This window comes from Cetorhinus maximus, chromosome 9 (assembly GCF_964194155.1).
Source record: "Cetorhinus maximus chromosome 9, sCetMax3.hap1.1, whole genome shotgun sequence".
Taxonomy (NCBI): domain Eukaryota; kingdom Metazoa; phylum Chordata; class Chondrichthyes; order Lamniformes; family Cetorhinidae; genus Cetorhinus; species Cetorhinus maximus.
Window position 1 is genome coordinate 93,357,321 of NC_135887.1, and position 23,581 is coordinate 93,380,901.

The 23,581-nt window shown below is 44.9% G+C and overlaps 1 protein-coding gene across 4 annotated transcripts in view; it reads right to left on the reverse strand.

Annotated features, from left to right (window-relative positions):
- syt8 (synaptotagmin VIII) overlaps positions 1-23,581 on the reverse strand; it is a 351,409-nt gene that overhangs the window by 16,850 nt on the left and 310,978 nt on the right. For all 4 annotated transcript variants that reach the window (XM_078549118.1, XM_078549116.1, XM_078549117.1 and 1 more), the window contains 4 exons: positions 15,027-15,187; positions 6,066-6,155; positions 4,912-5,079; positions 3,244-3,411 (listed from right to left, as the gene is read on the reverse strand). In XM_078549118.1, the coding sequence (XP_078405244.1) occupies positions 3,244-3,411; positions 4,912-5,079; positions 6,066-6,155; positions 15,027-15,187 (587 nt within the window). The remainder of the gene's footprint in view (positions 1-3,243; positions 3,412-4,911; positions 5,080-6,065; positions 6,156-15,026; positions 15,188-23,581) is intronic.

The following is a 23,581-nucleotide window of genomic DNA, read 5'->3' on the forward strand; positions in this document are numbered from 1 at the left end:
GCCTGCCACTGCGTCTAGGTCCTAGCCCCACATTTACAGGAGGGATGGAGGCAGTCTGCTGACCACTATGCCCTGTTATCCTTGGTGACGTTGGCGGGCATCCTCTGTGCCCTCGAGGCCTGGAGGGCACTGGCTTAATTTGGGTCTCCTGCTCTGGTGCAGCTACACCCTCTGCGGTCACAGAGGCCGAAGCTGATGGGGTCACAGACAAAAGGGATTACAAAGGGCCACACATCCTCCAAGAGCCCTGAGTGGAGGTCCCAGGGGGGTCTGCCTGCTGCTCTTCTTCCCTCTGGGGGCCCAAGGGTCCCTCCCTGACTCCTTGAGGAGGAGGGGCACCCTGTCCCTCTCTCATGTAGCCACTGCAAAACCTTGCCCACGGGTACTGCGATGGAGTGCAGGCCTGAGCACATCTCTGGCTGAAACTCAGCATTCTGTTGGACAAGGGTCTCCATGGCATCTGCCAGCCTCCCCATGGAGACCTCAATGCTCGCACACATCGGTAGCACTTCATCAGCCAGCAGGCGGACGGACTCCACCACCGCATGTGCCACTCTGTTGAATGCCTCCAACATCTCTACCCGGTGCTCTCCCACCTCTTGCTGCATCTCAAGCATCTTGTTTAGGAGCGGTCCCAGAGGCTTGCCATCTGATTTGGACTTTGCAGGAGCCTCTTCCCCTGCCTCCTCCTGCTGCAGAAATGTGTCTGTGTGGTGAGCACCAGAGTGTGACACCCTGCCTGGACTAGTTCTCATACCCACCAAGGTGTGTGTCTCTGGACTGGTGGAGGGTGCAGGTGACTGCGTGATGGTTCTACAGGTGCAATCTTGTTGTCGCCCTCATTGTCCTCGCTGCTCTGCGGGCTGGAGCTGGTGGTAGAGTCGGGATTGGGGTCTGGCCTCACCCTCTTTTTGCTGGCACGTGCAATTGTGAGGGGAGAGAGAGAATGGATGCATGGACTGCCTCCAACATGGCACTACACATGGCTGTTAGGTTTCTAGGCAGAGACGTTAAGCATTGTTCCTTACTGAATGGAGACAAGACACCTAACTCGCCATCTCTACATACCCGGTCCCGACCCTCCCCTGCCTGGTCAGCAGCCCGCTGTTCATATGGTGTGAGCTGCCTGAGTTGAGCTATGCTCTCATCCTCTCTCTGTTGCTTGTTGTGCACTGTCTTGTCCTGCACAAGGAGAGAAGATGGTTTGAGGGCACTTGGGATGCAGTTGGCATTCAGATGCTGCCATTCAACAGCAGCAATCCACTGGCTACTGTATGCCATGAGAAAGATGCATTGCGGCTAGTTCACTTAGCTACACCCTGCAGAGCGGTGAGCTCATGCAGATAGGAGGATAAGGCACGTGAAGGCACGGCATCAGCTGGTGCCCGCTAAGTTAGACACCCTTCCCCCATTCCACAATATAAGCTCTCTTATATTGTGTGACAGGGTCAAGGATCTACAGTTGCCTCTCTACCTGCAGAATCACAGAACCACAGAGTCTGTACAATGCAGAAGGAGACCATTCAGCCCGTTGAGTCCGCACTGGCTCTCTGAAAGAGCATTCTATCCAGCCCCACTCCCCTGCTTTATCCCCGTAACCTTGCACTTCCTTTCTTTTCAGATAGCACGGACTGAAGTATGGCTATGAAGTATCAATGCATCACGTTGGGAAGGTATTTTTGTACGGGCCACACAGATGGTGGCCTGACCACTGAGACCCGTGTCCCAGTTCCCACTCTGAGGTGAGCTTGAGCAGTAGAGGGTTCACACTTACCCTTGTGACGCAGACGAGGTCATTCATCCTTTTCCTGCACTGCAGGTGATCCTCTGGTGTGTACTGTTCACACTCACCACCCTGGTGACTGCAGGGCTGGTGAGTCAGGTCTCCTCCTTCCATCCCTGGGGTCATCCACTGCATTCAACAGTATTTCCAGGGTTGCGCTGCTGAACCTTGGTGCCATTGCTGCTTGGGGTCTCCGAGCCATTTCCTGGACCACAGTTCAGAGTTGGATAAAGCTGCAGCTGTGCAGAAGCCTTTTAAATATGGCGCCCAGATATGACGTGGGGCCGTGACTTCCTGCCCGCCCTGCCGCTAACAAGGTTGGGAAACACCCAGCTACATAATTAATGAGCCCAGCATCGCGTGATTCGATGCAACTTCCCGGAGGGAAATACTTCCGCTTCCCACCAAGGCACTTAGGCCCGGAGTGGAAAATCCCCGTCTTGGTACCCAAGCACTTTGTCTCAAAAGAAAAGCTTTCTTTTTGTATATTTGTTTCTCTCTTTTAAAGGCACACATTAATGTTTCAGTATTGTTACATGAGAAATAGTTGCCCTCCAACAACTCACTATTATTCACATTGAAGTTGGGCAGAGAATTTTGACAATCAGTTGCCTGAGGAGGGCACTGTGGCTGAGCCCAGTCATGTCCAGCTCTCATATCTCTTTCCACGCAATAAAGTACATTGCCGAGGGTATAAATACACATGTAATATGCTCCTTGCAGTAAAGTGCTTTTTGTACAAATTTCAAAATTTATAGAAATTTTATAGAAAACACTCTAAAATTCCAATCAAAAATGTTCATTAGCCCAAGTTTTATTTTGATATGGTTTGATGAGTTTTAAACTATGTTAGTTGCTCTTTCGAGTCATGGAATCATAACACGAGACCCAACCGACAGGTTGAGCAGGTCTATCTAATAACAGGCACCCTTGAGCTCCAACGGCCTATGATTTGAAATGATTTTTTATTATTCTTTAGAAACAAAACTTTTATTTTTTACCCTTTTAAACTTATTTTGTATCTCCTTAGCTCTCCTGCTCATCACTTAGTCCAATGAACTGGGGTCCCTTGATAATCCGGAGCCAATTTTTAAATGAGTTACCCTTGAATGGCCTTCCCTCCGCTGTACCTGCCCCTTGATATTCTAAACAATTTATAATGGTGGTTATCACTTATTTATCAAAATTAATTCCCCTGAATTGTGGCTTTGTAATGTGACAGGGGCCTGCCTGTCTGTGAGAGGTACAAGGTTTACAATGGTATCAAACGGTCTTATTCAATAAAAAGTAGCAGTTTATTTATTCAGTTGCATAGTGATCAATGATGTTGAAGGGAAAAATAATTTCTGGTAAAAGGGAAAAGGGCTTCCATCATTTTCTGCTTTATTTTAGAGTTCTAGTCTTTGTGCATTTTGTTTTAGGCCATCTTTATACGTTATTCTTCATTGAGAAAATCTTACCTCATCCTTTAGGGCACAGGTGAGATCCCGCCATTCTTCAACCACATGGTTCAGGTTAATGGTGTTGAGTGGGATTCTCACTTCACCAATTATGTCATGCTTGGAGAATCTGTTGAAGTCATATACCTGCATCACGACTGTCTTTTCAGCTATATCAGCCTGGCTAGCCTATGAGGTAAGAAAAAGAAGCTCTTGAGTAAATTAGAAAAATTGCTGGAACAGAGCAGCCAATGGGAATTTTCAATGCATTCATTTGTACCCAATCCTACTTCCATATTATTGTTCTTGTGCATACTCAGCTTGTGATTCTCCAGCTGGAGCTCATTCCAAGTAAGGTAGCAACAGGTTTGTTTGGCAAATCATCCATGGAGACTTGGGCAAGGTTCAGAATACAAACCTTGACCTTCCTATCCTCCTAAGGAGCAAAAAAGCACAGGTATGGGATAGACTGAAAACTGCAAGAAAGTCAGGCTTGCAGAGGGAAAGCTCTCATTAGCCTAAATACTGATAAATTCCAAATAAAGTTATATTTAATTTGCCAGCTAAGACAATATTTGGAGTGTGTGTAAATCACCAAAATATGAGCTGGATCAGGAATCCAATCAATTTGAAATGTACCATAAAAATCCAGTTGGAGGCAGTGGATGGATCTTCCACTGATTCCCTGACATTAAGGGGTTATGTAGTGGGGAGTTTCTGGCGTTCCCTAAGAAGTCCCTCCCTTAACATTCTTGAAAGACCTCAGCAAAACTCAAGACAATTTAGACCTGGCATAAGACTCTTTGATGCCTTCTTATGACCTCAAACCTTCACTGGAGTAAGGTAATCCATCCCAGAGGAATATTTAAAAGGGACATCTTTATCCCATCTGGGCCACCAGAGACTGTGCTCCACCTCAGAAGCCAAACTAACTCGGACTTGGGCAGATTCTGCTAATTCAGTCTTCACACACCAATAGGCATCCCACCTATTCAACTGACCCCATCTCCAAAATTTGGGCAAGGGCTGATGGCGGTGGATTGATGGAGCAAAAGCCCAGGAATTTACAGGTCTGTACTTCTTTACCGATCAATGATCATATTTGTTGTCCATCCCTAATTGCCCTTGAGCTGAGTAACATTTCAGAGGGCAGTTAAGAGTCAACTACATGCTGTGGGTCTGGAGTCATATGTAGGCCAGACCAGGTTAGGGTGGCAGGTTTCCTTCCCTAAAGGAAATTATTAAACCAGATGGGTTTTTACAGCAATCAGTGATAGTTTCATGGTCACCACTACTGAGATTAACTTTATATTCCAAAGTTATTAAGTGAATTTAAATCCCACCAGCTGCCATTGTTGGATTTGAACCCATGTCCCCAGAGCATTAGCTTGGACCTCTGGATTATTAGTCCAGGGACATTACCATCTCCCCTCAGATTAATTAACATGACATGTTTTCTCACAGACAGCTTGAACCCAGTCTCACCTGTTCGTCCCTTCAGGAAAGTTCAGAAAAAAATCATCCACCTATTCCCTACAGTTGCCATAAGTATACCAAATTTCTTGTCAGCCATAACCTGAGTCCTTATTCCTGATTTCAACTTTCCTAGACCAATTCAATGAAAAATGCAGAGATCTGACAATCTGTTAAATGCATAGATCTGATAATCTGTTATGTGCTTTACAATACCTTGAAAGTGAAGCGTTCTTTAAAGGCTGGGTTTAATGTCCGTCTGTGGACTTTAGTTTCAAATTTATTTGTCTTTTCTGGGAGAAGATACACCATGACATAAGGATCAGATGTTCCTCCAAGATCCATGGCCATTAAATCCATTGCCTGTATAACTGCAACTGTAATCTGCAAGGGATCATAAGCACAGGAAATATAAATCAGCAATTTTTTGGATCACAATTTGATGGGGTACTTATAACATTACTGCAGTGTTCTACACTCAAATCATAAGTGCAAGTGATGGGAACCCAAGGGAATTTGGACAGATGGCTTCATCCTGTCAATTCACCCAGAAGGAGAAAGGCACAAGAAGCACAAGAACCACGTCCAATAGAATTTTTGACGACAAAAAAATGGGAGCAGACCAGACACTACTGGTTGCACCAAAAATTGGAAGAATTTGGGGCCCAACATATCCTTAAACAACCATGAGCAGACTGCAAGAGATCTGCTGGAATTATGTTACTTAACAATTTTCTATGAATGCAATTTTTTGTCTCTAATGTTCTCTTCTCCTGTCCTGAAGTGCTGTGGTGTGGTTCCAGAAACTCCAGACACCCGTCACTTCCTCAACTAGGTGGCAATTCTACATGTGTGAACCATGATAGCGACTGTTTAGTAGTAGAATTGACTGTGGAAAGCATTGCTGCTATACATGATCTTGTCTTATACTGATTTCCACTTAATTCCCTTTCAAGTAGGAGGTCACTGGATCGTGTTCAGGAGCAGAAACCCTGATTGAATTTCTTCCCACTCTCCTCATCCCAAACTTGAAAGGATATTTATGATTGCAGCATTATGTATTCAGGCAGCAATGCAGAGATGCCACTAATTTTAAGTTTACTAGAGGTGTATTTACAGTGCTTTAAAATATCTCAGCAATCACAAGATTTCTACACACACATTCACAGCTCTGGCTTCTGAGCTCTTTCTAGAAGCTCCTGTTTACATTACGTCTTAGTGGGTACACCAAGGCATAATCTGTCAAGCACAGTGAATATATATCAGTCAACAGGCCAACTTATACAAACACAGATCAATGAAACCATTAAAGCAACACACAGCTACTGATATAAATGAATTCTGCGAATGAGATACAACTTTATATTTACCTCTTCTTTCTTAAAGTCATAATCTAAGGAAAATTGTAACTTTCCACGGTTTTCTTCAGCTCCATCCAAATCATCCATATCTGGCTGCACCTGCAAAACACAATACAAAAAGCTGATCAGCACAAAACCAATCAGTCTTTCTGAACCAAAAATGGATGGCCTACTGTCAGCAACTTTTGGTGTCCACACACGCACAGTAAAATGCAGAAATTCAGAGATTGCTACTCATCCATAGATTCACTGTTGAAGTCCCTGCAGGCAACACATTTTAGAAATCACTGAACTGATGAGAACTTCCCCTTTTATGTCTAATATTGCTGTTTAAACCCCTAAACAGGTACACCTTGTTAATGAAGTGTAACTTGGGCTGGAATTTATCCCCCCACACCCCGGGGGCTGACTGGCATGTTGGGCATAAAGTTGGGTGGCATGGAAGAGGGGGACATGCCTGTCACCTACCTGCCTCCACTAGTATTTTACGAGTGGGTCATTGACACGCAACTCACTCACCTTTGTGCCATTTGAGGCCCTTAAATGGCCAATTATTTGCCATTTAAGGGCCTCCTCGCACTGCTGCTGGTATGTCACCAATGGCAGCGTGTGTGTGCCTGCCTGATTGGTCCCAACAAAGCTGCCCCACTCACCTGTCTGTCCAGCCTCTTCCATTGCACCTCGTCATGGACAAGGTGTTGCTGGGACTGAAGAGCTGCTGGCCATCCAATTGGTCAGAAGCTCTTGGAGGAGAAACATCCTCCCACATGGGGGTAGAAGCCACTACCTCAGGCAGACAACTATCTGACAACTGTTAATTTCTCCCCAGTCCAGCGGATGTGGATTTGCCCAAGTTTTTCAGCTGTTAGGCATGGCCACCGCCCCCACAAATAATTCTAGTCTTATGTTTTAATGGTAAACTAAGTCATATCTGCTGTTGAACAACCTCTCTGGGCCTAACAAACTAATTTTGTATTTCTGTAATCTGCATAATATTATTTAAATGGAGAGAGACTTGAGAATGCTGTGATACAGAGGGATCTGGGTATCCTCGTACATGAATCACAAAAAGTTAACATGCAGGTACAGCAAGTAATTAGGAAGGCAAATGGAATGTTGGCCTTTATTGCAAGGGTGATGGAGTGTAAAAGTAGGGAAGTGTTGCTACAACTGTACAGAGCATTGGTGAGACCATATCTAGAGGACTGTGTACAGTTTTGTTCTCCTTATTTAAGGGGGATATATTTGCATTGGAGGCAGTTCAGAGAAGGCTCACGAGGTTGATTTTTGGGATGAAGGTGTTGTCTAATGGGAAATGATTGAACAGGTTGGGCCTATACTTATGGGAGTTTCAAAGAATGACAGGTGATCTTATTGGAACATATCCATTTCTGATAGGGCTTGACAAGGTAAATGCTGAAAGGATGTTTCCCCTCATGGGTGAAAATCTGGAATGAAGGAACATATTTTCAAAATAAGAGGTCTCCCATTTTTGACAGAGATGGGGAGAAAAATCTCCTTTTAGAGGGTTGATAATCTTTGGAATTCTCTATCCAAGAGATCAGTGGAGGCTGGGTCATTGAATATATTCAAGGCTGAGTTTGACAGAATTTTGATTTTAAAAGGAGTCAAGAGTTATGGGGGCAGGCAGGAAAGTGAAGACCACATTCATATCAGCCATGATCTTACTGAATAGCAGAACAGGCTCAAGGGGCCTAATGGCCTACTCTTGCTCCTATATCTTGTGTTCTTATGTTCAATCTCACCCCCTGTGACAGGATTCCAGGACTTGAGCACAAAAATCAAGACTGACACTCTAGAACAATACGATGGAGTGCTGCACTGTCGAAGGGTTTGTCTTTCAGACGAAATGTTAAACCAAAGGCCTGTTTGCCCTCACAGATGGAGAGAGAAGATCCTGTGACACCATTTTGAAGAAGAGTAGCAGAGTTATTCCTGATGTTCCAGCCAATATTTGTCCCTCAACCCACATCACAAAAACAAATAATCTGATCATTATGACATTGGGGTGAATTTTACAGGAGTTGGGGATGCCATGTTGTCCCGGTGGAAAAGTTGGGCTTGAGCTGACTGACTTTGAAAAAGGCTGCCCTGCAGTGATAATCATTTCTGCTGAGGGACTACGAGCAGTTCAGGGCTAAATTAAAAAGTACAACCTCAAAGGTAATGATTTCCAGATTACTAGCAAAGCCATGTGCAAATTGATGTAGGGTAAATAAGATTAGAGAGGTAAATGCGTGACTCAAAGATTAGTGTTAGAGAAATGGGTTCCAATTCATGGGGCACTGGCACCAGTACTGGGGAAGGAGATAGCTGTTGCATTGAGACGGGCTTCATTTGAACCATGCTGGGACCAGTATAAGTTGTGGGGGAATCTCAAACTAGGGGACGTAATTACAGAATAAGGGGGCACACATTGAAACTGAGATGCAAAGGAATTTCTTCTCTCAGAGGGTAGTGAATGTCTGGAATTCTCTACCCCAGAGAATTGTGGAGGCTAGATCACTGAAAGTATTTAAAGAGGAGGTAGATTTTTGAAATATTGCGGAGTTGAGGGCTAAGAGGAGCTGGCACGAAAGAGGAGTTGAGGCCTGGGACAGATTAGCCATGATCTTATTGAATGGTGTGGCAGGCTTGACGGGTCGAATAGCCTACTCCTGCTCTTATTCCTTATGTTCTTATGTTCTTTATATGCTGGGGGCAGTCTTACGAGCTGAGAGTGGGATTTGCACTCCTCAGGAAAAGGAAGTCCCACACTTGAGGGCTGCCAGCCAATCTGATTGGCAAGCAGCTGAGTGGTCCCAGCAGCACCAGAACTCAGTCGTGATCTCTGCTGGGACTACAAGCAGTCCCGAGGAGAGGAACTTTGATGTTGGACTGAAAGGTGAGTCCGGGGTTTTTGGTTGGGAAGGGATCGGGGTCCCAGGGGGTGGTTTTGAAGGCCAGGGGAAAGTGGCGTACCATTTTGCAGGAGTACCCCAATGGACACAGGGCACCTCCTACAGGAGGTGTCTATCTTTCCTTTCCACCTTGTAGCCCAAGCTGGTGAAAAGGCAGCCTGGCCTCTTTCATTGTGTCTTCCCCAGCTGCTCAAACGTTTTTTTTAGTTTGTAAAATACTGTCAATTTATTAACAGTCCAGCTCATGGATCCATACCTCATTTTTTTAAAAGTCTTAAATGACCCAAAAAAATCCCCTGAACACAGACCCTATGTCTATTATGTACATTCAAAACAGGATTCAAAACACTCACTGGTCCACATTACTTTTTAACAGAGAAAAATAAGTTTGTTTAATCTCCCAGTTTCAATCTGCTGAAGAGCATAAAGCTTTCAAATTGATAAACTAAATCCAGTTTGTCGCAGAGGTGGAAACAGGCCCTTAATTAATGGCCTGTTAAGAGCCTCAACAGGCCCAAGGGCAGACAGGTGGGCTGATGCCATACGCACTCCATACACACATATAGAGGACAGCTCGGGAATGGGTGGGAAATTGATAGGCTAACCACCCATTCTATTTTATGTGCCTCCCCCACCCACTGTAAAATTCAGCCCATTGCTATTTGTGGGATCTTGCTGTGTGAAAATTGGTCACTGTATTTCCTACTTTACAACAGTGACCACACTTCAAAAAATTACTTTATTTTATTACAGATTTCATAAGTGTCTAACTGAATTTTAATGAGATTATTGGGCACTGTTAATCAACCCCAGCTGGATGCAATTCCAGATTCATGAACATAAGTGAGTTCTCAAGTAAAAATCCCAGCACACCAATGTCACATTAAAATCAAAAACTAAGTCAATGGGCTATACAGTACCCATTGAGTGTCGTGTTTTGTTTTGGACAGGACTAGAACCTTATAATAAACTGATATTCCTACTGCAAGGGATCAGTGCTTTATATCCTAAGTGGTACTGGACTTCTATAGATATGGGAGCATTGCCTTGTATAATACAGGGCAACTACACTATTAGACACTATTATTGCTGCATTCATGTAGACATAGGGCTGAATTTTCCAGCTGGCGGGGGGACGGAGTGGGAGAGGGCACGGGCGCGCATGGGCAGGCGTAGACCTGAGCGCCATCCGCGATCGGGTCCGTGCCGCCATTTTACGCGGGCGGGCCAATTAAGGCCCGCCCAGTGTGAATTGCGGATCCCGAGGACAACAGGAGTGGGCGGGTGGCGGCGGGTCTGCAATGACCACCGGGTCCAATGGTGACCAGGCAGCCTGTTTTAAAAAGTTGCTACAGCCTTTCCAAGGCTGCGAATTATGGCCAGTGGAAGGGCTTCCCAGAGCACTGCTGGTGAGCAGGCCAGGCAGGAGGGTAGTTTAGGGGGGCACTGTGCCCCTCATTTTTCCATTGATTGCCTTGTTGCCCTCCTCGAGGAGGTACAGCACGGCGGGAGGTGCTCGTACCCCAGGATGGGAGGAGGAGGCCCCCCACATGACCAACCGTGCCTGGGAGGAGGTGGTGGAGGTGGTGAGCACATGGGTCCAGTGCCGCAAGCACTTCAAGGACCTCAGGAAGAGTGAGTACCATGTTGGCATTGGTCACTTAACCCAGCAGGTAGGCTTTCCCCCCTGGTGCACCCCCCCCCCTACCCCCGAGTGTAGTGACTGCATTGAATTATTGGCAGCATGTGTCCTTTGCTGGGTGGGCCAGCAGATATTGCCCATGCCGAGGTCACCCTGAGAGGGTGTTGATGAGATGGGTTCTGAACCCGCAGCATGTGGTGCACTGAGACCCACATTACTGTTTTGGGGGCAACCTGGAGGAGCTGCATCTAGGCTCAGTGCTGGAACTCCAGGACATGTCAAAGTCAGGGTGATGAAATGCTGGGAGGGGAGCTTCAAGGTGGCATGGCACCGATCGATCCGCTGTCCTCTGTGCTCCACATGCTTGCGCCTCCTTTCTATGGAAGGTTAGACCTTGTGGTGCCTGATGTGATGTAGGCAGCATTTGGCCAAGGGGGTGGGGACAGGCCTAGCATTTTTGTGTGAGCGTTTGGTAGCAGCAGGGTGAGAAGACACTGAAGCCCTGCAATGTCCCACTCTAGTTGGGGTGGGCCGTCTGCGAAGAGAGTCCACGTACAATTACACTAATCAATGCTCTTCTCTCTTGTTCAGGAGAAGAATGCACATAATGCCGCCGAGCGGTTTGCGATTCTCAACTGCTTCGAACAGGAGGCCCCAGATTTGAAGATGCGAGATGCGCCATGCGCCCAGGTCCACTGTTGTCGGTGAGGCTGGGGTGCCACGGGCAGGTCTGTATGCCCAGCAGTGAGGTCACCATTGTTCTTCCAGTAGCCATGGCAGTGATGAATGTTCAGTGATTGACGTTTGCAACATGGCTTGACTATTGCTTATGGAAGGATGAGCGCATAATAATCCAGGGGACAGGGACACACATTGACATTGTCTCCACATTAACTGATCCAATGTCCTTGTTCTTCCTTTCAACATCAGCGGAGCAGGGCAGGGAGGAGGAGCAGCAGATGCCCCCTCTCACACCTGAGGGCCCTGAAGTCTCACAGCATCACACCATCTCTGCCAGACAGGCACCAGCGCAGATACTAGCACCTTGGTGGGAATTAGAACAACTGCTAGTGTCCCGGGGCACAGTGGTGAGGGGACTTCACAGTCACTGGAGGAGCTGACAGAGACAGAGAGTGCCCATGGTGCCAGCAGTTGGAGGACTGCAGGGGGCCAGGCACATGCTCAGTTGGTGCCTGATGATGTGCCTCTGGAGTTGTCTACAATACAGCAGGCGCAGGAAATGTGGCCGGGTGTGCGGGAGCATCTGGGGGAGATACATGAGGCTATGCTTGGCTTGGTCTCCGTGATGGAGGAGTCAACGCGGACGCTCGCTGAAGCAATGAGCTTCATGTCCGAGCGCAATGTGTCCTCCATGTTGAGAGTGGCGAGTCTCGTGGAGAAGCTCCTCCAGGTGACCCGTGAAGGCTTCCTGGGGATGCACTCTGACCAGCAAGCCCTCACATCGGCATTGACCTCAGCTGGTCAGTGCCAGTGTGGAAGACGGTGGGCACACCAAGTTTCCCAGCTCGGTGCCCATCCATCCACGGTGAGCAGGGAGGTCCGAAGCGACCTCACGTTGGTGCAGCAGCTGCCTGTCTTCTCTGCGGGCTCCTCTCAGGGCACTCCGGATGAGGACGGCAGCTCCTCCGTTGCTCTGCCAGTGACCGTTGCATCCAATGAGGCTACGACGACTGGGGAGGTGCCAGCTGTGGGACTGGCAGCTCCATCCCAGGCGGAGCCAGCACAGGCTCCATAGGCCAGAGGACAACCGCCAAGGTCATCGAGGCCAACAGGACAGCAGGTTCAGCAGGCTGTCTCAGATGCCACTCCCAGCGAGGGGTCAGCACCAAGACGTAGCACCCAAAAACATAAACATAAGGAACCTTAGGTACACCACGGGTTTATCACTGGTGCTTTTGTGTTGGCCCACAATGAGGTTTTTATGAGTTGGTGTGATTTTTAACACCTTTTTCATTTTGTTTCATTAAGTTTCTTTGGTTGCAATAATAAATTCAAACATGTCACCATTGCATTTCAATTGCATTTCCCCTAACTTAGTCTACTGCATTCGTTGCTCCCAATGTGGTCTCCTCTACATTGGAGAGACCAAACGCAAACTGGGCGACCGCTTTGCAGAACACCTGCAGTCTGTCCGCAAGAAAGACCCAAACCTCCCTGTCGCTTGCCATTTAACACTCCACCCTGCTCTCTTGCCCACATGTCTGTCCTTGGCTTGCTGCATTGTTCCAGTGAAGCCCAACGCAAACTGGAGGAACAGCACCTCATCTTCCGACTAGGCACTTTACAGCCTTCCGGGCTGAATATTGAATTCAACAACTTTAGATCTTAAACTCCCTCCCCCCATCCCCACCCCGTTTCTTTCCCCTCCCTTTTGTTTTTTTCAATAATTCATATAGATTTTTCTTTTCCCACCTATTTCCATTATTTTTAAAACTACAACTAATACCTTGTCAGTCTTTCCACCCCATCCCCACTAGAGCTTTACCTTGACTGTCCTGCCATCCATTCTTAATTAGCACATTTTCTTAGATAATATCACCACCTTCAACACCTCTTTGATCCTTTTGTCTGTGACATCTTTTGATTATCTGCTCCTATCACTGCTTGCTTGTCCCTACAACCACCCCCCCACCCCCCCCTCAACTTCTCTCCCCCACCACCACCCCCCCCCCCCCCCCCACCCCCCCACCTTAAACCAGCTTATATTTCACCCCTCTCCTAACTATACTCAGTTCTGTTGAAGGGTCGTGAGGACTCAAAACATCAACTTTTTTCTTCTCCGCCGATGCTGCCAGACCTGCTGAGTTTTTCCAGGTAATTTTGTTTTTGTTTTATACAAATGTGTCCTACCCGCCTGCCCCTTGCGCCCATGCGCTGACCCGAAGATTGCACGGGTGCTGAAAAATCGCAGTCCATTTGTGCCTCAAGGGCCTTAAGTGGCTTGCTAATTAATGGCGGGTGTGCATCAGAAAGCATCGCACGCTCGCCCAACGACATATTGCGACGGCGCGCGGTGACATCGGGACACTCGCTCGACGTCGCCATGCATCATTTTACGTGCATGCGTGCGGGGCCCACCCCTGCACGCCAATGAGAAAATTCTGCCCATAGGAACATTGTTTAACATTGGATGTAATAATGAACACAATTCATTAGGGCTACAATATTCCCATACACTAAAATACATTAATGTTACTGTATTCCTATAAATAGAGAAATGCTGCTTCCTGTTACATGTAGCAGTATTTTAGGACACACCAGTGCTTGTGTATTCCTTCACATATTGTACATAATGTTTTATACATTAAAATGAAACCTACTATTGTCCTATTAAAGACATTGATGTGCTAATGATCGGGACAAAATAAAACTTTGGAGAACATTCAAATATTAAAATCTGTACCTGTAGGTTGATTTTGATTTGATTTTTCAGTAGAAAAATGGTCCAGGATAATTTAGTGTTAAATACTGATCAGCCTGTTCCCTAAAGTCAGATATCATGACAGATGGGTATTATGACTGGCCTCTGCATGTGCTAACAAGAAATCTGTGAGGGGGTGGTGGGGGAGGAATGGTGAGCCTTAATTCCCTTGAGCATTCGATTTTATATATCACTGTGGTACTCTGATAAGTCATGACGTTTTCAACAGATGGGTGTATGGAAAGTGTGTTTTTAGTTAGAGGGTATTGTGTTCTGCTGTATATTTCTTTAACAACTTCTGGGGAAAGTAACAGTATGATGGAATTCAAGACAGGCTGAGATTACATTTAGCCAAATTCCTATTCTGTTGTTGAGTGCATAAAGAAAGCAAGTTAAGGTATACTTTATTTCAAACCTCTTCTGCTTCTACCCTAAAGGCACTGAAGCATACTGGAGCATGGTTCCAAGAGTACCAGCGTGCTTCCAGGACTTTGCCCAACTGGTCTCTTGGCCTGCCCTACCATCTTCAATTCTCTGTAAATATCAGCACATCCAAAATTTTGCTATCCATATCCTATTCTGCACCAAATCCTACTCAACCTGTCTCCTGCCCTTGCTGACCTATATCGAGTCCCAGTCCCTCAACACCTCAAATTTGAAATTCTCACTCATGCTTAAACCACTTCATGGCCTTGTCCTTCCATTTTTGTCTGATTAAACTCCATGAAGCATTTTTCCATGTTAAACTCACTATCTAAATGCAAGTTAATGTTATTGATAGGATTGCAGAGGCTCATCATGCAGACAAGATGATGACTTGTTTTGTACGAATTAAAAATCAATCAATGTTTGTTTTAAGAAAATACTTTTTTAAACATTGCTACTGCGGAATTATTCCATTGATGACGGAGCTGCTGACAGTACAATTCTTGCAATACAATGAGCCATTGTTGTGAAGTACTCACCAGGCTTGTCGTGGTAGAGCCATTTATGTTTTTCAAGTTAACCTGCTCCTTCTTTTTCTTCTTCTTCTTCTTGCAGCAGCACTTCACACAGATACAGATGACACAGATGAGGATGACAAGCCCCACCCCCGCAGCAATGGCAATCAAGGCCCATTTTGGTACTAGGTAATAAATGAGGGAAGAGGAAGGCGAATGAATCATAAGGTAACAAAATTGGAGAAAATACAAGAGGACAAACATCAGTTGGAAGCAGATCCACAAAGACCCAACTTCAATTATATCAAATCTTTGAAATTCTAATCCTAATTCCAATTCCAGAATCAGTCCCAAATCGACACTAATTCTAAATCCAAAACTAACTCTGATGTCCAACGTAATCCTAAATCCAATCCCAAAACCAAAACCTAGCCTTAATTCCAGTCATAGCCCTAATCTTGGTAACATCCTACATTTAACCTCAATTCAAATCTCAGTCACAAGGATTCATAGTAAACTGTCCAATGGATAAATTAAGCAACGCTGATTACTCTCCATACAGTTTGAGACTGACACCAATTAAACAACCCTGACTTGCATTTCCTTTACTTAATGAATGCAAGTTTCCACCAGCTGCTCCCATTAGGAAGAGGAATATGCCATTTAACCCCGTAAAGCTGTTCTGCCATTCAGTGAGATCATGGCTTATCTGTGACCAAACATCTTAAAAGCTTTGAATGATGAAATCACCCCTTAACCTTCTAAATTCCATGGAATAAAACCAAGTTTGTGTAATCTTTCTTTATAGTTTAACCTTTGTAGATCAGGTAGCATTCTGGTAAATCTAAGCTCCCTCCAAGGTCAATATATCCTTCCTAACATGATATATCCAGAACTGTACACAGTAATCCACACATGGTCCAACTAGGGCTTTGTATAGCTGTGGCATAATTTCTACCCCCTTGTATTTCAGCTCTCACAAAATAAAGCCCAGACTTCCAATCATACCTTTGAAGTGGATCTTTCCATGACATTTTAATGATCTATGCACATGGTCACCCCCATTTGGACATCCACTGTTTTAAATTTGCACCACTTAGAAAGCATTCTGTTTTATCCCTTTTAGGTCCAAAGTGGATGACCTCATACGTGCCCACATTGAAATCTATTTGCCAGTTTTTCCATTCACTTAATTTATTAACATCTCTTTGTAATTTTATGCTTCCATCAATGCTTCACAGCTTTGTGTCACTGGCAAACTTTGAAATGTGGTTCTTTATCCCATCATCTTAAATCATTAATAGATACAGTGAGTAGTATGCTTTTAGTTCTACATTGTTACTTACCTCTTTTGTCCTCCATAGCTGCTTTTCTGACAAGTAAAATCCTTGCCCTTTATGGGTATAACCTAGTTCTGCATCACATCAAAATCATTTTTGATCTTCAGTTGTTTTACCCATTAACAGATTTTCCTAGTTTATTGTGGACAATCTCTGTCTCAACGCATTGAAGTCAGCCTTACCTAAATTTAGAATCTTAGTAGCTCTTTTGCATTTCTCCTTTTCAAAAATTATGCTGAATTCAACCATATTATGATCGCTATTAGATAAATGTGCATGTGCAGCTAAGCTGTTAACTAAAACTAGCTCAAAACTAATTCTAATATGGCCTGCCCCTTGTTAATTCTAGGACATATTGTTGCAGAAAATTATCTTAAAACACACTCCAAATATTCAATACATTTCTGACAATGAGCCAGCCTACTTATCCCAATCAAGTTGAAAGTTAAAATCCCCCATGAAAACCATTCTGCCTTTTCTACATGCTTTCCTAATCACAGCATTTATACATTCTGCCACATCACAACTGCAACCAGAGAGACCATACACAACTCAAAGTAGCCTTATGTTGGAACAAAAGGGACTGAATTTTTGTTCTGGGATCAGAACATCGATGTAGAGTACATTTCCAGATTCAAACCCCATGTCATTTTGACACCTGATGCCCAACATGATTTCTGAAGAGCAGGCCAATTAATGGCCAAGGTGTACGCTAATTAAGGAGGACGGGTGGCTTCCCAAGGCTGGATGGTCAATCGGAAGCCGTCCAGCAAAGACATACTGGCAGCCCCACCATCAGAGGTGGGAGCTTCCAACGCAGTAAGAAAGAGAGGGCACTGCAAGATGGAGGCCTCCCACAGATGACTTTTAAAAACTTGAAACCAAACAAAAGCAACAGCTGTCAGACTGCTATTGTGGAGGGGGAAGCCCTCAACACTGCAGCCTGCAGCTGGAGCTGTGACCATCTTATAATCCACAGGCGGGAGGATGTTAAAAATGGTACATGGAGAACTGGCCTACCCTGTCTTTTACTAGGAGACCGTCTGCATTCATCTGCCAGGCTTGGACCTCAACAGAGGGGTTGGCGGGGTGGGTGGTGCGGGGAGGCGGGGAAGGGGGACAACTGCCAGCTGGAAAATTCTAGTTGGTGCCTCACAGTGGCCTCAATAGGCCGATTAAAGGGCTTACTGAGCTAACTGTCACTTGTAGTCATCCCTCTGTCCCCTGCACCACTGTCCCGAATCTTTTAAAATGGCCTGGAGGTAAAAACATGCTGGCAAATCAGTGGCAGGAAATTGTGCTTCCAGTCCAACATCCACAGTTGTTTAAAACTTCAGCCCAAGAAGTCATAAACTACTTAGTTTATCCCCCATTTAGGTTAAATACCTGAATACAGGTCGCAGAGAGGAGACATACTGGACTTCTGCTTCTCTGCCATTCAAGTAAAAGAATATAGGGCAGAATTTAACGTCCTGTGGGCAGGCACGCGTCCGGCCCGATTGGGCGTAAAATCACGTGAGAAGGCATCGGGCGGGTATCCTGACATCATCGCGTACTTGCACGATATTTCGCTCAGTGGGCGCGCACGAATGTTGAGAGTGCACCCAATGACAATTAAGAGGGCAATTTAGCCCATTAACAGCACAATTGTCTCTGATTTTAAACTAAAATGGCAGGGGAATGGGAACCTATACAAGGAGTCAGAGGAGGGGGAATCAAGAACAAGAACAAAAGATAGAAAGGGGAATAAGAAAAGTGATAGGCAGAGCAATCAGGGCCAGAATCAGATAGGACCTCAGTGAAAAATTGTGGGAACGGGACAAGTAATGTTAAAAAGACAAGCTTTAAGGCTTTGTGCCTTAATGCGAGGAGCATTCACAATAAAGTGGATGAATTAACCGCCCAAATTGATGTAAACAGGTATGATATAGTTGGGATTACTGAGACATGGCTGCAGGGTGACCAGGGATGGGAACTGAATATCCAGGGTTATTCAGTATTTAGAAAGGACAGGCAAAATGGAAAAGGCGGTGGAGTTGCATTGCTGGTTAAATGAACACAATAGTGAGGAAAGGTATTAGCTCCGACGATGTGGAATCTGTATGGGTAGAGCTGAGAAACACTAAGGGGAAAGAAACATTAGTGGGGGATGTATATAGACCCCCAAACTATAGTGGTGATGTTGGGAATGGCATTAAACAGGAAATTAGAGATGTATGCAATAAAGTAACATCTGTAATTATGGGTGACTTTAATCTGCATATAGATTGGGCAAATCAGATTAGTAACAATACCGTAGAGGAGGAATTCCTGGAGTGTATAAGGGATGGTTTTGTGGACCAAAATGTTGAGGAACCAACTAGAGAACAGGCCAGCCTAGACTGGGTATTGTGTAATGAGAAAGGGATAATTGGCAATCTAGTTGTGCGAGGCCCCTTGGGGATGAGCGACCATAATCTGATAGAATTCTTCATCAAGATGGGGAGTGATGTAGTTGATTCTAGGACTAGGGTCCTGAACCTTAATAAAGGGAACTACGATGGTATGAGGCGCAAGTTGGCTATGATGGATTGGGAAACGTTACTCAAAGGGATGACGTTGGATAGGCAATGGCAAACATTTAAAGAGCGCATGGGTGAACTGCAACAATTGTTTATTCCTGTCTGGCGCAAAAGTAAAACAGGAAAGTTGGACAAACAATGGCTTACAAGGGAAATTAGAGATAGTATTAGATCCAAGGAAGAGGCATACAAATTGGCCGGAAAAAACAATAGGCCTTAGGATTGGAGCACTTTAGAATTCAACAAAGGAGGGCCAAGGGATTGATTAAGGAGGGGAAAATAGAGTACGAGAGTAAGCTTGCGGGGAACATAAAAACTGACTTTAAAAGTTTCTGTAGGTATGTGAAGAGAAAAAGATTGGTGAAGGCAAATGTATGTCCCTTACAGTCAGAAAGGGGAATTTATAATGGGATACAAAGAAATGGTTGACCAACTAAATACATACTTTGGTTCTGTCTTCACAGAAGGAGGACAAAAATAACATACCAGAAATGTTGGAGAACAGAGGGTTTAGTGAGAGGGAGGAAGTGAAAGAAATCAGCATTAGTAGGGAAATGGTGTTGGGGAAATTGATGGGATTGAAGGCCGATAAATCCCCAGGGCCTGATAATTTACATCCCAGAGCACTTAAGGAAATGGCCCTAGAAATAGTGGATGCATTAGTGGTCATCTTCCGAGATTCTATAGACTCTGGAACAGTTCCTACAGATTGGAGGGTAGCTAATCTAACCCCGTTATTTAAAAAGGGAGGTAGAGAGAAAACAGGGAATTATGGACCAGTCAGCCTGACGTCAGTAGTGGGGAAAATTCTAGAGCCCATTATAAAAGATTTAATAGCTGAGCACTTGGAAAACAGTGTCAGAATCAGACAGAGTCAGCATGGATTTACGTAAGGCGGTAAAGAAGGCAAATGGTATGTTGGCCTTCATAGCGAGAGGATTCGAGTACTGGAGCAGGGATGTCTTGCTGCATTTATACAGGGCCTTCGGAGACCACACCTGGAACATTGTGTGCAGCTTTGGTCTCCTTATCTGAGGAAGGATGTTCATGCTATAGAGGGAGTGCAGACTGATTCCTGGGATGGCGGGACTGACATATGAGGAGAGATTGAGTCGGTTAGGATTAGATTCGCTGGAGTTCAGAAGAGTGAGGGGGGATCTCATAGAAACCTAGAAACTTCTAACAGGACTAGACAGAGTAGAGCGGGAAGTATGTTCCCGATGGTGGGGGAGTCCAGAACCAGGGGTCACAGTCTGAGGATATGGGGTAGACCATTTAGGACTGAGATGAGGAGAAATTTCTTCACCCAGAGATTGGTGAGCCTGAGGAATTCGCTACCACAGAAAGTAGTTGAGGCCAAAACATTGTATGTTTTCAAGAAGGAGTTAAATATAGCTCTTGGGGCTAAAGGGATCAAAGGATATGGGGAGAAAGCGGGAGCAAGCTATTGAGTTGGATGATCAGCCATGATCATAATGAAGGGCGGAGCAGGCTTGAAAGGCCGAATGGCCTACTCCTGCTCCGATTTTCTATGTTTCTATGATTTTCTGTGGTAAAATTCAGGCCATAATTCCCAAGCATATATATCCCTGATCCTTGAAATGGGAGCTGGATCCCAGATACACACCAAGATTACAATTCTATGAATCTCAGTTGGATGCTTCCATGACAGGTACGTCTCTTATTTTTGAGGGAATGCATCCCACTGCTATCCCTCTAAAAACAGTTTTGTGGTTTTGTACACCATAAAAGGAAGCTCACAAGCACAATTTATTTTAATAACTTTATTGAACAGTACTGTAAAATACACAGTGAAGAGTCACCTCCATTTCCAGGACCAAATGTACAGCAGTTTTTGTACATTATCTCCTCAAATCTATTATTTTTTAATCTAATTTTATTTTTTTCTGTTCTATTCTACAATTATCAAGTCTGTACTGTTTTAACAGTCAATGACTATACTCCTGACATTTAGACTGAACTAGCTTTGCTGTAACCAAAACCACGAAGCTATCTAGTTATCAAAGGTGCCGATGCTGCCAGACCTGCTGAGTTTTTCCAGGTATTTCTGTTTTTGTTTCTATCTAGTTATCACATCTGTGTCACTCTACATACAAAGGTCATTTGGTCATGTATCTACTTTCTACTGAGTTAGGATACTATCAAATACTCACATAGACATTGCAACTTTATCAAAGCTACCACGGTTACTGGATTTAACTGGTAAAACTGATTCAGTATTCTAGAAAAAAATGGATATCAGTATAACAACACATTGACCAGCTTAACATAATCTCACAGGCCCACAATCATTTTCCAGTACAACAACATGTTGCCATGGGAAGACTAGAAGAACTTACAATGTTACACAGCAGTTCAAGCTTTGTGACGCACACATTTTTTAATTCATTCATGAGATGTGGGCGTCACTGGTAAGCCAAGCATTCATTGTACATCCCTAGTGGTAAGCTGCCTTGTTGAACTGCTGCAGTTCATGTGGTGAAAGTACACCCACAGTGCTGTTATGTACCGAGTTCCAGGATTTTGACCCAGTGGCGATGAAGGAGCAACAACAAGTCAAGGTGGCGTGTGACTTGGGAGGAACTTGAGGATACTGGTGTCCCCATGCACTTGCTGCCGTTGTCCTTCTAGGAAGGACAGGTGATGCCAAATAAACCTTGGCAAGTTCCTGCAGTTCATGTTGTAGATGATACACACTGGAGACATGGGCCAGAATTTTTCCATCGGCGAGTTGGGGGCGGGGCCCGCTTGCCGACACGAAAATGACGCGAGATGAAGTTGGGGTTCATCCCGCCCCATTTAAATATTCAGGAAGGCGGGCAGACAGTGAAATTGGCTGCAGGCCCGCCGACCTGTCAATGGCCAATTGAGGCCATTGACGGGGTAGTTAACCCAATTAAAGGCCTTGCCCGTCCAACCTTAAGGTTGGTGGGCAGGCCAGGAGCCCCAACGGGCGGGATGAGGTTTCATGTCTGTTTTTTAAAAGTTTAATAAAGTTTCTGTGCTTTCTATTAACATGTCCTATCTCATGTGACATTGTCACATGAGGGGGACATGTTAATTTTTTTTTATTTTTCTATTTTTGATGTTTATAAAGCTTTCACCGATCTCCCTGAGGCAGCACTTAGTCTTAGGGAGATGTGCGCTCTTTCGTGCGTATGCGCAAAAGAGTGCACTTTGACAGTTGGGGAATCCCTCCCCCACTGCACAGGAAGCGCATAGCACTTCCCATCGGGCAGGCCGCTGGGCAGTCCTTAATTGGCCCGCCCACTCAAAATGGCAGCGGGGCCCGCTTCGGCAGCGGCGATCGGCTGCCCACCCGCTGCCGGGCCGGTCAGGCCCGCCCACCCATCAAGGGCAAAATTCTACTCATGGTGCACGAGTGGAGGAGGTGAAAGTTTAAGGTGGTTGTGGGGTGCCCATCAGGTGGGTTGCTTTGTCCTGGAAGCTTCTTGAGCTGCATTCATCCAGGCAAATGGGAGTGTTTCACCACACTCCCGGCTTGCACTGTATAAACAGTGGACAGCCTTGGAGAGTCAGGAGGTGTTATGATCCAAGACAGATATTGTAATCTATGAGCAGGGACAGTATGCCTCATTGATTTCGTAAAATAATTTACACCAAGATGCAGAAAAATATATAAGACAAAGCAAAAAAATGCTTCTCTTGGTCTTTTTAGTTGTTCTTCAAAATTATTGGAAGAAAAAGTACATGACAAATTTCAAAAATGTTATTTAGATAAAGTTTGTCTCTAGTGATTTTTAAAAAAATAATGGAGTGACTATGCATGTAAATACATCTCTGAAACCTATATTTAAACATGATAAAGAGTACTGATTGCAACAAACTACAGACACTTGCAACTGGCTCAACCTCCATGTAACGGTCTCAGGCTCAACCAGCCAGTTGTGTCCTTTTTGGTTTCAAATTGACCTCGAGATCCCATAACATGCCCTGAACTGGCATCCATTTTCATACAATTGCATGCTTCCACTTCTAGCTTAGCTCATCTCCTATTGAAATCCTCACACATTCATTTATCAGCTCCATGCTTAAATGTAATTCCAATGCTTTGCTCGTCAATTTTCATCACCTTTTTGCATAAATCCCAGCTGATATAAAACTCTGCTGCTCATATTACATTCTGTACCAAGTCCATTATTCTTAGTCTTGTTGATCTGTGTAGTTTCCTGGTTCCCCAAAGCCTCAAATTTAACATTTGTATCCTCATGTTTAAATTCTTCTATGGTCTTGCTCCTCCCTATCTCTTCAGCCTTTTCCAGCCCTAGCCCGCCCATACAAACACCTCCCCCCACCCTGTTCAAATTCTCCATTGCTCTATATCTAGTCTCATGTACATTCCCACTTCCCATTGACATATAAATGGAATCTTGGCTCTAGTTAGTCGGGTCCCACTCTTTGGAAATTCCTCCCTAAACGTCTTGGCTTTCCACATTCAAGACCTTCCTTTATACTCATCTCCTTGACCAAGCCTTTAATCATCCCTCTCAAAAGTTGATGTATTTTCCTCATGCCTGTACAAAACACCTAAGGTATTTTTTTTCTATCTTAAAGGTGTTAATAAATACAAGTTGCAGAGTACTTCTCTTGTGGAGTAACATACACTTTGGATAAAGGGGAGCCTGTAGATGTATTG